At 47.2% G+C, this 16,240-nt stretch overlaps 1 protein-coding gene across 1 annotated transcript in view; it reads right to left on the reverse strand.

Moving 5' to 3' along the window:
* The window catches only part of BRMS1L (BRMS1 like transcriptional repressor), a 78,939-nt gene extending 68,229 nt beyond the window's left edge, over positions 1 to 10,710 (reverse strand). The window contains exons 1-3 of the mRNA XM_077262686.1: positions 10,511 to 10,710; positions 7,597 to 7,687; positions 4,433 to 4,560 (exon numbers count right to left, since the gene is read on the reverse strand). Of these exons, the coding sequence (XP_077118801.1) occupies positions 4,433 to 4,560; positions 7,597 to 7,687; positions 10,511 to 10,646 (355 nt within the window). The 5' untranslated portion in view covers positions 10,647 to 10,710. The remainder of the gene's footprint in view (positions 1 to 4,432; positions 4,561 to 7,596; positions 7,688 to 10,510) is intronic.
* Between the last annotated feature and the right edge of the window lie 5,530 nt (positions 10,711 to 16,240).

Below are 16,240 nucleotides of genomic sequence, written 5' to 3' on the forward strand. Positions count from 1 at the left end.
TTCCTGGTACTTTATGGCTCAGGCAGAGATTTTTATTTGTCCGAAGTCTTCTCCAATAAGTCATCTAGGGCTGAACCAAACATGTAATTCCATTAGAAGGGAACAGAACACAGTTTCATCTTTAAGGCTACGTCACCACCCCATGACTTTAGCCAAGTGGCCCATCTCTCCGAATTGGATAAGGCTGAGGATCTTGCCACTGCTCTTAGTGACACTGCCGAGGCATCTGCCAGAAATTCTGTAGCATTCTGGAGAAGGGGCAAGGAAGCCTTTTCTTGGAGTACCAGCAGCAAGATGTTCCTCTAGCTGAACGAGTCATAGATCTGGCTACGGACGTAGAGACTGCATTAAAATTCAGTAGCACTGCTGAGGTTTCCCAGGATTTCCTCAGGAGGCCTTCCATCTTGCACTCTAGAGGATTCTTTAGCTGAGAGGAATTCTCAAATGGTAAGGTAGTTAGCCACCCATGTGACCTGAATATCTACCTTAGGCCGGGGACACACACAACGTATTAAAAAACGGTCTGTTTTTCACGGACGAGAATCGCACAAATGTTTCCAAAACAGTGATCCGTGTGCAGTGCGAGGATGCGATTTCCTCGCATCAAATGATCCGTGTGACATCCGTATGCCGAGATTTTCTCGCAGGCTTGCAAAACCGACATCTAATGGATTTATGTGCTCAAATGTTCCTTAAAACATATCTACAGTATATAATATATATATATATATATATATATATATATATATATATATATATATATATATATATATATATATATATATATATATATATATATCTCTACAGTATACACACACTGTATTTATATTCAGTTCAGCGCGATATATGTGAAAAGCCGGTAATTCAATTGCCGGCTTCTCATTTCTCCTTCACAAACCCGACAGGATATGAGACATGGTTTACATACAGTAAACCATCACATATCCCTTTTGTTTTTGCATATTCCACACTACTAATGTTAGTAGTGTGTATGTGCAAAATTTGGGCGCTGTAGCTGCTAAAATAAAGGGTTAAATGGCGGAAAAAATTGGCGTGGGCTCCCGTGCAATTTTCTCCACCAGAGTGGTAAAGCCAGTGACTAAGGGCAGATATTAATAGCCAGGAGAGGGTCCATGGTTATTGGCCCCCCCTGGCTACAAACATCTGCCCCCAGCCACCCCAGAAAAGGCACATCTGGAAGATGCGCCTATTCTGGCACTTGGCCACTCTCTTCCCACTCCCGTGTAGCGGTGGGATATGGGGTAATGAAGGGTTAATGTCACCTTGCTATTGTAAGGTGACATTAAGCCAGATTAATAATGGAGAGGCGTCAATTATGACACCTATCCATTATTAATCCAATTGTCTGAAAGGGTTAATAAAACACACACACACACATTATTAAAAATTATTTTAATGAAATAAACACACAGGTTGTTTTAATATTTTATTGCTCTCTCAATCCACCTGAAGACCATCGCTTGGCAAAATAAACCCACAATATACATACCCTCTGATGAACTGTCAGGTCCCACGAAGTAAATCCATCTGAAGGGGTTAAATCAATTTACAGGCAGCTGCGCTAAAGCACTCGCTCGTACCTGTAAACCCCGTGTGCTGAAAGGAAAGCTGGGTGATCTGTACTTACATTGAGTCGCGGTGAGGCGCCCTCTGGTGGATGTTCTCATGAACTGCAGCCTTGCACGCTCGAGTTCATGTGAGTTCATCCTGCAGAGGGCGCCTCACCGCGACTCAATGTAAGTACAGATCACCCAGCTTTCCTTTCAGCACCCGGGGTTTACAGGTACGAGCGAGTGCTTTAGCGCAGCTCCTGCCTGTAAATTGATTTAACCCCTTCAGATGGATTTACTTCGTGGGACCTGACAGTTCATCAGAGGGTATGTATATTGTGGGTTTATTTTGCCAAGCGATGGTCTTCAGGTGGATTGAGAGAGCAATAAAATATTATAACAACCTGTGTGTTTTTTTCATTAAAATAATTTTTAATAATGTGTGTGTGTTTTATTAACCCTTTCAGACAATTGGATTAATAATGGATAGGTGTCATAATTGACGCCTCTCCATTATTAATCTGGCTTAATGTCACCTTACAATAGCAAGGTGACATTAACCCTTCATTACCCCATATCCCACCGCTACACGGGAGTGGGAAGAGAGTGGCCAAGATGTGCCTTTTCTGGGGTGGCTGGGGGCAGATGTTTGTAGCCAGGGGGGCCAATAACCATGGACCCTCTCTAGGCTATTAATATCTGCCCTTAGTCACTGGCTTTACCACTCTGGTGGAGAAAATTGCGCGGGAGCCCACGCCAATTTTTTCCGCCATTTAACCCTTTATTTTAGCAGCTACAGCGCCCAAATTTTGCACATACACACTACTAACATTAGTAGTGTGGAATATGCAAAAACAAAAGGGATATGAGATGGTTTACTGTATGTAAACCATGTCTCATACCCTGTTGGGTTTGTGAAGGAGAAATGAGAAGCCGGCAATTGAATTGCCGGCTTTTCTCTAACACCGGTGCGTATTTCTCGCAATGCACACGCATGGTCCGTGTGTAATCCGATTTTTTCTCGCACCCATAGACTTGCATTGGCGAGTCTCGGCCGAGATACGCTGACAATCGCAGCATGCTGCGATTTCACTCGGATCCTGAATACGGTGGAGAAAATATCGGATGATGGGAGCTGCACCATAGATTAACATTGGGCCGAGTGCTATGCGATTTTTAATCGCATAGCACTCGTCCGTATTACGGTCTAGTGTGACCACGGCCTTAGGCACATAAGACCAGCATTCCGTAGTTTCCTCATCCACTGGAACTTTAACCTTCAGTTCTGTGGGGGTCCTTAACCTCTTTTCTGGTGAATCCCATTCTTCCAGAACTAACTCCCGGATGTTCTTATATATGGGTAACACCAGGTCCCTTCTTCAGCGGAGACCCCTGAACATCTCCTTCTGCGCTGTACATGTATTCTTCTCCTCTTCCACCTCCATGGTCCTCCTTACCACCATAAGGAGTTCTTCCATGTTTTCTGAGGAAAACTAGTACTTCCTAACTTCCCATCCTGAATGGTATCAAGACCCAGGTTCAGCTCACCCTCCTCCAGAAACTCCTCTGGCATGGAAATCTCCTCCCGGGAGTCCGAATTGTTTTCATGACACACGTTCCTAATTTTGGCCGCTGGAGGGGAGCTGGTATTGCTTGGGGGAAGGAAGACTGGGAGGACTGTATTTCCTGGCGGACTATCCCACTAATTTCCTCTCTCTTAAGGAGGGCTGCTCTTCTCTGACTATCGTATCAGTGCATTCTTGACATAGGGGCTTTCGATGTGAAGATACTAGTCTATGCGCAGATTGAGCACTGGCAACTTGTGATCTTGGATTTGCTTCTTGGTGCAGGTTCCTTGTCCCCCTGATAGAAAGGGGAGAAGGAAACAAGCTCATATGCTCAGTGGATAGCACTGCAGCCTTGCAGCGCTGGAGTCCTGGGTTCAAGCCCCACCCTGGACAACATCTGCAAAGAGTTTGTATGTTCTCTCCGTGTTTGCGTGGGTTTCCTCCGGGTTCTCCGGTTTCCTCCCACAGTCCAAAGACATACTGATAGGGAATTTAGATTGTGAGCCCCATTGGGGACAGCGATGATAATGTGTGCAAACTGTAAAGCGCTGCGGAATATGTTAGCGCTATATAAAAATAAAGATTATTATTATTATATGTCCTGTACCTGCACCATGGATTGGATCCAATGACTGCATACTTACAGGGACCGTAAAAGCGGCTCCTTCTTTTTCGTCAGAGGGACTCCTCCCACTATGTTTCCGGTGTTGAGGGAAACCCAGCAGGAGGTATCAGTCTGCCTCCTGTGCTTTCTGCCTGTGCGTTCCACAGTGGAATGCAAAACCCGGAAGTGATGCTATCAAATGACGCCCAACGTCTGATTCCACTTCCAGTCGCCCGGACAATGTCACCTGAGCTCCAGTGAGGGAAGCTTGAAGAATGCTTCTCCTGTCGCCTCTCGGTTTCCCCAGCCCAACCAAAGTGGAAGGGGGAGGAGATTAGCTGGAGAGCTCAGAGCCCTCAAGCCTGAAGACCCCCCTGATTTTACACGAAGGTACAGACTGGAGGCTGAGAGTCCCTAGTTCGTGGGAGTCAGGAACAGCACAAGGAGAGGAGAGGTGAGCACAATTGATCTCCCCGCTCTCCGACTAGTATCATTCTCCAGTGTCTGCCTACGGCACAGAGCACTTTAGGATGACCTCTTCGACCCCATAAGGACAGGAAAAAATAAATAAATAAAAATCACCGGGGAAAGGAGGTGGGAGGGGCTATTTGACCTCATGTTTCCTATGGACGACATTAAAATAAGTTGACTCATTACTAGTTGTATGGCATTTATTTAATGCTTTGTACCTGCGACTTTTGTCCGTATTTGCATGTTCTCCTGCAATGCAGCCAGGGGCTCCAGGTACTCGGGAGCTTTTCCAGCAATCACCTCCTGTAATTTGGCATCTACTTGACTCAAGCGTTCTTTGTAAAGTCTGCAAATAAAATACAGTGAACAGAAAGAAGATGGGAATATAGATCAGTATACTATGCTACATGTGTAGATCAGACAAGATCACAACTAAGGCCTCATCCAGATGTCTGGTCTGTGTTCTTTCATGTACGAGAAAGAGACCGAATGCCAGTGATTTTTGGTCAGTTTTAGCTGAGGCAGGTCCAAGTGTCAGTTTTTCTCGTACAAGGGGAAGAAAAAAAAAAAACTCTGTTCTTTTCCTATATAACAGTTCTTGAAAATCAGTCCACAATCACAAGCCATCCGAGTGCTGTCCTATTTTTTCAAGGATCCATAAACTCGCATTGCCGATTCTGATCAGACACGTGTCACGATGTGACTGACACGGTATGAAACGACCCAACCGTAGATCTGTCACAAACAAACAAGAGAACACCGGGGACACAATTACAACGGTGGGCCCTGTCGGTAGGGACTGGGGGAATGGGCACCTCCTGCACTAGCCTGCAGATGTGCCCTGATCTTGCCATCATCCCTACACGGGTTCTTTCACCCCGTCGCTGACCAGGATACCTAGTCCCTCACTTGCCCTGCACCTATCCCTAAGTAGGGAACTGGCAGGTGAGAGCACTGGTCCCACCGCTGCACTAATACAACAAGGGGTAAGGAACGACAGACAAGGTAAAGGAAAACAACACTTAGCTTATTGCTGAAAAGCACAGCACAGCGGAAAGAAACACCAGATTCACTGGACTCAGCAGAAGAACAACTGTTCCCAGCAAGCTCCTCCTCCCAGCTTGGTCGCTGAAGAATGAACCAACAACCAACCGGCTGATGCACCAGGTGACCTCTTCTAGAATGGTGGGAGTGGTCACCACCAACATCAGGGGGGGGGGGGGGAACTGCATTAACCCCCGATGACCAGAAAGGAAAAAGGTCTTAAACTGAGGGAAACCAGATCTGCCACAAATCCCAAACTGGATCGTGACAACACGTCTCCGCAATTTTGCACGGACCGCTCCGTCTACAGGGAAATAACAAAAGTATGAATGGCCCCGTAGACTGTCACATGTCTGAGGGCCATCAGTGAAATACACACAAGGGACACATACGTGAAAAAACAACGTCAGAATGAGGCCTAAATATACCAAGCATCTCACAGTATAAGGTCACAGAAACAGACTCTGGACTTCCAAAGTAGGATGAACTCAGGCTTGGCCATTAACGTCGGACATGTGGGGGTTAGACCCGATACTTCTAATTTTTCAGCAGAATAAAGGGCATCCACAGATCAGTGGAGTAACCCAGCCATGTCACTGTACTACACTGCCATTCTATTCCATGTGTCTATGCCTGGTATTGCAGCTCTAACCTATCCATTTACAAAGGGCAGATCTGCGGTACAGACAAAGAAATGTGTAGTTGTGATGTAACCTGTCTGTCCCCCATCATCTAAGAGAGTAAGAAAGACATTTTAACATTCCTTTAAATGGGAATCTGTCAGCAGGATTTCACCCTCCCCCAACCATTCATGTATGTGCATGCAGCTCAAAGACAAGTCCAGCAATAACTTTACACAGCCGGCCCATCACTCTATTACTGAGAAATTGTATTTGAATTGATATGCAAATGAGGTTGAAGAGCTATGGTAGATTTGAAGCCTCTGTCACTATAGCTCTATCCCCTGCCCAGCACCACCTCCTTCTCTCCTTCTTCAGTGAATGAATCAGTGAGTAACAAGCTGCCAGGAGAGGTGGCAAGTTCTTCTTCAATGGAAGTCTTCAGAGGCTGGACAGACATCTGTCTGATATGATTTAGTGACTCCTGCACTGAGCAGGGGGCTGGACACGATGACCCTGGACGTCCCTTCCAACTCTAACTTTCTGTGATTCTATGATGGAGTCTTTTTACATTTTCCTTCTTATTAGTTTTTGGAACATGTGCATTGCACATATTGTTGCTGCCACATTCATTTTAATAATTTAAGCATTAGGACCAAACCTTCCCACAGTTTATATCTTTGCTTTATTGTATCCCACGTATTTATTGTATTTAATTCATTTTACTTCATGAGTAATTATACATTCAAGAAACTTTTAAAAAGCTGTCATGTATGTACATGAGGAATAAGACCACTACATGACTTGTAATCTGCCTTTTTACCAGTTTTACCCTCTGCAACCTCCAGCTCTAATTTGCAAACACTGAGCTGGTGGAAGGGGACTGGCTGCTATGATCTCTCCCATACACGGCACGGCAGAGTTGTGCACGGCACAATTCCTGCTCTACATTCATTTTTTAGCACACATAGAAGCCACAGCAACCTATAGGACATTATACAGCAGAGCTGAACTGTCTGGAGGTCAATCAACACTTGGAAGAAGTAAAAGACTTGTTAGAAAGCTCGCCCCAATTTTTCTATTTTTAAAAGATCATTCCCATCATGCACATCTGTGTCATATCCACAAGACGTGACAAACGTATAGTAGATGCAGATCCCAGGAGTGTGACCTGTATCTTTCCTAAGGTTGAAGTAGCCAGACATTCCTACAGAATTCCCACCACCTATATAGCGAAATCAGAGCATAATTGAGAGTTTCTCAAGACAAATACAGGTACAGTTGGTGGGGCCCAGATCAACTATACAACTGTGGCATATCCTGTGGATGAGATGAAAACATCCCATTTCTACGTGAAATCTGTCATTAAAGGGGTTTTTCACTTTCAGAAAAGCGGACCCCAAACTCTTGCAGGCATATAAAATAGATCCACATAGTACTAGCCTTCTTCTGGCTCCAGTACTCCACGGCTGCTTCGGTCTCTCTAGCATGAGTCACTGACCCAGTGATTGGCTGCAGCGGTGATGCATACTGTTGACGTGACATCACCATTGCAGCTGTTATTTTACTTGCCAGCAAGCTTTGCTGAAAATGGAGAACCCCTTTAGCTACACTATCTTGGTAAAATAAAATGAAGTTGATGTATCAGACATTGAGGATGGCCTTGTGCGATTAACCGGCAGCTGCAGACCTTGCATGACTCTTATTAAGATACTTACTGATCTTTTAGATCTGTAAACTGCTTTTCAAGGTTTGACATTTCGTCGAGGCACTCCATCCGCCGCCGCTCACAGTCCTCATCATCCATTTCTGCAAGAACATCAAAACAAAAGTTTATTTCTCTGAATTATGGAAAAACATTTTTTTTTTAATTATTTTACGTGACCAGGATAAAACCTGAGCTTCAAAAACCATGATATTTGTCTCTGCACACATCAGCACTGAGACTTACGTTAGTCTGAAGGCTGTGGTAGATCGGTCGCAAGACGGACCACAAATTCTCAAGTGAACCCCCCCACCCCCACCACCAATAAAGCAGCCACAAAGGGTTAACACTGAGAAATTTTTCTGAGTGTGCAAAAATCTGCGACTGATTGCACTTGCAAAATCTGGTGACAGTGACCGTCACCTACACCCATTCTTCACAGGTAATTTCATTTCCTGATTTTAACACTGATGTGTTAAATATATTAAAGGGAATCTGACAGTAGGATCATTGCTGTATATGGGGGGGGGGGGGGAGAACATCACAGCAGACCTCTATGCACACACGACAGTACCTATCGGATGGGCCTGGGAGGTGCTTTCAGGTTAGCTTTAAGGACTGCACGGTTACCCTACCTCCAGGTTTCCTGCTTGCTAATTTGGGGGCAAGGTGGTTGGCAGAGGTGCGAAGTTACCTAAAATGATTGGCAGCTTGGACCAGTAGCATCATCGCACCGCCGGTCCAAACTGTGAGATCTCCAGTGCTGCTATATGAGGCAGCTTTACCAATGTAGCATCGGAGGTGTGCAGCGGCACTGCAAAGCGCAGGATCCAGCCAGCGTCACAAGCGTGTGTTCCCTGCCTGGGAGATCGGCCACTGCTGATGCACTGCAGAGGTGGCCAGTAACGTAGGTATTGAGCAGTAAACAAGAAAATTAAAAATTCACCTGAGAAAGAAGATTTTTAATAACAAGTAAATCACAACATTGTCTTTTTACAGTGTGGGGAAAACGTACCCAATTAGGAACTTGGGAATCACTGAACCGAGACTAAAGTGCTTTGTGAATCATGACTTAATGTTACAACTGATCAGTGCACACTGTGGTCACTGCTGGCTCTGCCACGTCTCACTTCAGGGCACACAGCACTTACACATATACCCCGCGCCATCCTGTCAGAGGGAGGAAGCCAAGGGCTGTAAGGAGCACCAAGGTCTGCACTGGATCTCCTGCAAAGTGACCGACCCCTGGGCTGCTCTCATCTCCCGCCTCCGACCCCTGTGCAGCTCTCATTTCTGACCCGTGTGCTGCTCTCATCTCCCGCCTCCGACCCCTGTGCAGCTCTCATTTCTGACCCGTGTGCTGCTCTCATCTCCCGCCTCCGACCCCTGTGCAGCTCTCATTTCTGACCCATGTGCTGCTCTCATCTCCCGCCTCCGACCCCTGTGCAGCTCTCATTTCTGACCCGTGTGCTGCTCTCATCTCCCGCCTCCGACCCCTGTGCAGCTCTCATTTCTGACCCGTGTGCTGCTCTCATCTCCCGCCTCCGACCCCTGTGCAGCTCTCATTTCTGACCCGTGTGCTGCTCTCATCTCCCGCCTCCGACCCCTGTGCAGCTCTCATTTCTGACCGGTGTGCTGCTCTCATCTCCCGCCTCCGACCCCTGTGCTGCTCTCATCTCCCGCCTCTGACCCCTGTGCAGCTCTCATTTCTGACCCGTGTGCTGCTCTCATCTCCCGCCTCCGACCCCTGTGCCGCTCTCATTTCTGACCCGTGTGCTGCTCTCATCTCCCGCCTCCGACCCCTGTGCCGCTCTCATTTCTGACCCGTGTGCTGCTCTCATCTCCCGCCTCCGACCCCTGTGCAGCTCTCATTTCTGACCCGTGTGCTGCTCTCATCTCCCGCCTCCGACTACTGTGCAGCTCTCATTTCTGACCCGTGTGCTGCTCTCATCTCCCGCCTCCGACCCCTGTGCCGCTCTCATTTCTGACCCGTGTGCTGCTCTCATCTCCCGCCTCCGACCCCTGTGCAGCTCTCATTTCTGACCCCTGTGCTGCTCTCATCTCCCGCCTCCGACCCCTGTGCCGCTCTCATTTCTGACCAGTGTGCTGCTCTCATCTCCCGCCTCCGACCCCTGTGCTGCTCTCATCTCCCGCCTCCGACCCCTGTGCCGCTCTCATTTCTGACCAGTGTGCTGCTCTCATCTCCCGCCTCCGACCCCTGTGCTGCTCTCATCTCCCGCCTCCGACCCCTGTGCCGCTCTCATTTCTGACCAGTGTGCTGCTCTCATCTCCCGCCTCCGACCCCTGTGCTGCTCTCATCTCCCGCCTCTGACCCCTGTGCTGCTCTCATCTCCCGCCTCTGACCCCTGTGCTGCTCTCATCTCCCGCCTCTGACCCCTGTGCTGCTCTCATTTCTGACCCCTGTGCAGCTCTCGCCTCCGACACCTGTGCTGCTGTCACCTCTGACCAATTACCCCTGTGCCGCTGCCACCTCTGACCCCTGTGCCGCTGCCACCCCTGGCACCTGTCACCCCTCTGCTGCTGCCACCTCTGACCCCTGTGCCACTAACACCTGTGCTGCTGCCACCTGTGTTGCAGTCACCTCTGCCACCTGTACTGCTGCCACCTGTGCTGCGGCCACCTATGGCCCCTGTGCTACTGTCACCTCTGACCTTTGTGCCACTGTCACCCGTGCTGTTGCCACCAATAGCTCCCGTACTACTGCCACCTCTGTGCTGCTGCCGCCACTAACACCTGTGCTGCTGCCACCTCTGACGCCCGTGCTGCTGTCACCAGGTACAATGTGTGGCACTCCAGCTAATGTATGGGGATACTATAACATAGCAAACCACAGCGAGACATAAGCGGTGCCGCCATCACTGTGCGCTCATCAGTCCCCGAGCACAGGACTCCGGGCTGCACATTACCCGAGCTGTCGCCCTCCTCGCTGCCGCTGGAGCTGTCCGTGTCCTCGTCCTCCGAGCTGCTGCCCTCATTCTCGGGGTAATCCACTTCCATGTCATTGTGGTTACTTTCCTTCTTCTCCCGCGAATGGACCGGCATTTCCACCCCCACCAGCGACTCAGCTTTGCCTCTCTCTAAGGACCACCCACTGCTCACCCTACCCTACTACTTTTATGACACCTCCCACATTACACATTTTTTAGAAAAAGTGATTGGCTGCTCACTCGCCCTCCTCTTTCTGATTCGCTATTACTTTTCTTTCTTCACAGCACAGCCTTCGGTTTAGTTGAGAACGCACGGCCGGCCTTAGAGTTCGCACTGCACTCTGGGATTTGTAGTTCTATTCTCTCTCAGCTCCCGTTATGAGTTCCATAAATTTATGAAAAATAGAACTTCAAGTTCCGAGTGGCAAAGCGAAACAGCGTGGCTGCCGGGCGGCTTATAAACAGACGGGGCGGCAGACTAAAGCAATCAAATGCTGATGTCTTTAAATGCATTTATTTATTGTGGCAGTATCCGCATAAGGCCGGCGTCACACTCAGCGTATGTAAATACGGTCCGTTTTTTACGGCCGTAATACACAGAAATGTTCCCAAAATTGTGATCCGTATGTCATCCGTAGGGTCCCTTACCACTTGCGAGAGAAAAAACGGTCCGTAATCTGGACCGAAAATACAGATGTAACGTATGCGATTGTCATGCGAGTGCAATGCGATTTTTAATCGCATCATCCGTTTTTTGTAATCGCATCATCCGTATGACATCCGTATTACTGTCCGATTTGTACGCACCGGTGTCCTTTGAAAAGCCGGCAAATCAGTGCTGTGTACAGTAAAATCACACTGACAGGTTAGAATAGAGTAGATATATACACATAGAATGTGTGTATATACATTTATATATGTCAGTGAGACACCTATATATGTATATTTATATTTAATGCAGCGCTAGATAGCATAAAAGCCGCTAATTCAATTGCCGGCTTCTCATTTCTCCTTCCCAAACCCGACATGATATGAGACATGGTTACATACAGTAAACCATCTCATATCCCCTTTTTTTTTGCATATTTCACACTAATAATGTTAGTAGTGTGCATGTGCAAAATTTGGCAGCTGTAGCTGCTAAAATAAAGGGTTAAATGGCGGAAAAAATTGGAGTGGGCTCCCGCGCAATTTTCTCCGCCAGAGCGGTAAAGCCAGTGACTGAGGGCAGATATTAATAGCCAGGAGAGGGTCCATGGTTATTGGCCCCCCTGGCTACAAACATCTGCCCCCAGCCACCCCAGAAAAGGCACATCTGGAAGATGCGCCTATTCTGGCACTTGGCCACTCTCTTCCCACTCCCTGTAGCGGTGGGATATGGGGTAATGAAGGGTTAATGTCACCTTGCTATTGTAAGGTGACATTAAGCCAGATTAATAATGGAGAGGCGTCAATTATGACACCTATCCATTATTAATCCAATAGTACGAAATGGTTAATAAAACACACACACATTATTTAAAAGTATTTTAATGAAATAAAAACACAGGTTGTTGTAATATTATTATACTGGTAATCCACCTGAAGACCCTCGTCCTGTAACAAAGGAAAAATAAAAACTCAACAATATTCCATACCTTCTGTCGCTCAGGTCAAGTCCCACGATGTAAATCCATCTGAAGGGGTTAAATCATTTTACAGCCAGGAGCTGTGCTAAAGCAGTGCTCGTGGCTGTAAAACCCCCGGGAATGAATGGATTGCAGGGGAATGACCTGTAGTTACCTTGAGTTGCGGTGAGGCGCCCTCTGCTGGATGTCCTCATGAACTGGAGCCTAGTAAAAGTTCCCACGCTCGAGTTCATATGAGGACATCCACTGAAGCCAATCATCAACATTCCATCTAAGCGCAGACGTATTCGTAAAGACTGAAGCCTACCAATGGCTGCAAATTGTCACATTGTAAGGGGAGGTAAAGTCTACCCCTTTAAGCTTGCCATGCTGCTATATATATATATATATATATATATATATATATATATATATATATATATATATATATAAAATGTATTGAATTAATGTCAGTGTTAGGGAGAGTGTAGTGCCTAGTTGTGGACACTAGATGGGGGCACTGTAGTATGTTTAGTAAGGATATGCTTCAACACTATAAATAGTTAATGTAGGAGGGGTCAGCTGCAGCTAAGGCTAGTTTCACACTAGCGTTAACTGCAATACGTCGCAAATGCGTCGTTTTGCCGAAAATACGCATCCAGCAAAAGTTCTTGCTGGATACGTTTTTTCGTCATAGACTAACATTAGCGACGCATTTGCGACGCATTTGCGACGCATTGCCAAACGTCGCATCCGTTTTGCGACGCTTGGGCGTGTGGTAGCGGACCGTCGGGAGAAAAAACCGTTTTTTGCTCCCGACGGTCCATTTTTTCCGACCGCGCATGCGCGGCCGGAACTCCGCCCCCACCTCCCCGCACTTCCCCGCACCTCACAATGGGGCAGCGGATGCGTGGGAAAAATGCATCCGCTGCCCCCGTTGTGCGGCGGAGACCACCCTAGCGTCGGGAACGTCGGCCCGACGCACAGCGACGGGTTGTTCCCGACGCTAGTGTGAAACTAGCCTAAGAGGGGGAAAACTTCTTCATTTGAGCCAGAAGAGCCAGGGTGCCCAAACCACCTGCATGGGCTTAAGTGCCCAGAATTGTAGCAGTGGCCACGCAATGTTCACTAAGGCCTCTTCCACACATCTGCTTTTTTAGAATCAGTCACACTCCGTCAAAGTCTTGAAAAGACGGATCCTGTGCCGATTGTATAAAACGGATGCACTGGATCCGTTTTTTTTTATGGATCCATTGAAGTAGTTACAGCCGGAGCAAAGTACTGCAGTGCGCAGGTGCTGGGCCTCTCTGACCTTTCCCGGAGCCTGCGCACTGCAGTACTTTGCTCTGCCCTCAACAAGGCAGACAAAGTACGCCTGAGCCAGAGCCACAGCGTGAAGACAAGAAGAAGACGTCATCCTATGAAGATGGGAGGCCCCGGACCGCGACACCCATCAGACCGGACCGCCCCTGGGTGAGTATAATATAACCTCTTTTTCTCATCTTTCAGGATACATTGTGGGCTTATCTACAACATTGCAGAATCCTGTAGATAAGCCCCTGATGACGGTGGGCTTAGCTCACCTTCGATTTTTGGGGTGACAGGTTCCCTTTAAGAAACAGAATGAGAGAGAGATTTTCCCCTGAATGGAAGTCCTTCCAGGCATGCTCGATTTCAAAGAACGTAAGCCGTCGCTGGATTCTGTTATTTGACAGTCAGCAACGGATCCTGCGTCCATTGGCTTCCATTATAGCCAACGATGGACAGCGCAGGATCCGAAAACATTTCTATGTGCGTTGTTTCCGCCCGACGGACACAGAAATTACGACGGATGAAACGGAAGGCCATCCATCACAATCCATCACTAATACAAGTCTGAGAAAAAAATGGATCCAGCAACATTTGCTGGATCCATTTTTTTCATAAAATGATGGACTTGGACAGAAACAAAAAAACAGAAGTGTGAAAGAGGCCTAACGGAGAAGCCCAGCCATCCACAGCATTGGGCCTGAATAGCAGTGGGCCAATACAGCAGCCAGCAAGGAGACTAAAGACAGGAACAGTAACAGGACGCGGACGCAGGTAGCTCTAGTATGCAGCAGCTTATAGCATGGGCAGATGCCCTCAGAATCGGTGTGAAACGGCTGAGGGAAGTCTCAGATGCAGTGAGCTTGGACCAGGAGTGCACTGGGTCATGGGTCATCGCAAAGTACAGTACAGATGGGCAGGTCTCTCACCGAGTGGCAACTGACTTCGGAGGCTGATACTCTCATGTCTGGGGCAAAACAGACTAAGGAAAGTCTATCCGTAGCACAGCTGAACAGGGAGGTCGCTGAGGAACCGAACAGTTCGACCCGGGTATGTGCTGTGTGACAGAAAGGGAAGTGCAAGGAAAGAGGAAGAGATGTGCAATGTGAACCCTGTTGTAAATGCTGTGAAGAATATGGATGTGCTGCGTAAAGAAAATAGTAAAGTTGTACTTATGAAAGTTGAAATGGACTGTGTCTCAATCTGTGCAACAACTTTTAGTGGGAGCCTACAGCAGAGCAGAGAGGACCCCGACGGCGCAGAAAGTGTAGCCACAGGTATGCAGAGTAATGGACGTTGTTTTCATGTGAAGGGAGGCCAGGGCACTAAAGCACCGGTGTCCTCAGCCATTACTACGGCCCTGGCACTCTCTCACAACATCAGCAGCCGAGAAGACACCGCTGGAACCGTGACCCTGTAGGAGGTGAGTGTCCATTGTTTTTAAATCATTTGGGGTCCTGAATTGATTAAAGGGGTTACCCAGTACTGGACAATCCCTGCTTAAAGGGGCGCTTTACCCAGCTCTACGAGTCCAGCAACGAGTCTCTACCAGTGTTTATTATTGTCTGCAGCGCTCCAACGAGTTCAGGGGTTTGTGCTGCTACGTTCAGACAATATCAGACACCGGGGCAGTGGTGAGACTCCGCGCTGATCCCAGGGATGGGGAGTAAAGTACTTTTTTTATTTATTTTTTTTTAAACAACCTGCACTTGGGGATTTTTTTTATTTTTTAAACCTTTTAAAAAGATAAAGCTAATAGATTTTAAAAGATTTTTTATCAAAAAACCTTTTTGCGACATTCTCATATTTTTTACACACAAGAGCCATCAGAGATGTCATTGAATCTGGCATTGAAAATGCTTCAACGTTGCGACCATCAGTCACTGGGATTGAGGTCCGGGGAGTTTCCCTGACTATTAGGTATCACTGTGCTTTGGGACATGGTCTCCGTCATGCTTTGATCATCACCAAGTTGCTCCTGGATGGTCGGGAGATGTTGCTCTTGGAGGACGAATAGATCCCACCCTTTATTTATGGAAGTGATCTTGGCCAAAATTGTGATGAGCCCCCTCCATAAATGAAAAGCCCCCACACGAGTGGTCTCAGGATGCTTTACTGTTGGATGAAATGGTGGCGCTCACCTTTTGTTCTCTGGACATTTATTCTTCCTGATATCCCAAACAGTCTAAAGGGGCTTTATCAGAGAAAATAACTTTGCCCCATGCTGTGCAGTTATATTCTCTGAATATTAAAAAAATAGTGTTTAGTGTCATTGTAACTATTTGGCTGCATCATTTTTTTTAAAGAAACTGGAATAACAATAGAGTTATACCTGAGTACAAAGGGGAGACCAACAGCGGCGTTACTCAGCTGGTATGGTCACTAACAGGTCCAACAGCTAAGAGTACAACTAAATGGTACGTCCGTTCATACCGGCATTGTTGAATTGTACCGTACACTGTGGTTTTGTCCTGACAAAGACTTTTGGAACGTCGAAGCGCATCGACTATTATAACCGCCTTCCTGTACATTCCTCCCCCCTTTATCCTTCCATCCCGGCAGTGCAGAATTAACCCTCTCATTCCATATAGCTGCGTCAATGAATTTCGTTAAAAAAACAATGGTGGACTTGTCTTCCTTTGCCATATTTTTTACTTCTGAAATGAATGGTCGGGTCACGCGGATGGATGGCACATTATCACTACAGGATGATCAATTGTTGCTTTTTTAGTTAAAAGTTTTAAAATCTCCATTGAAGGGGTTGTTCACTAATTTTGTATTGATGAGCTATACG

The sequence above is a fragment of the Ranitomeya variabilis genome, chromosome 1 (genome assembly GCF_051348905.1).
Source record: "Ranitomeya variabilis isolate aRanVar5 chromosome 1, aRanVar5.hap1, whole genome shotgun sequence".
NCBI classification, from domain to species: Eukaryota; Metazoa; Chordata; class Amphibia; order Anura; family Dendrobatidae; genus Ranitomeya; species Ranitomeya variabilis.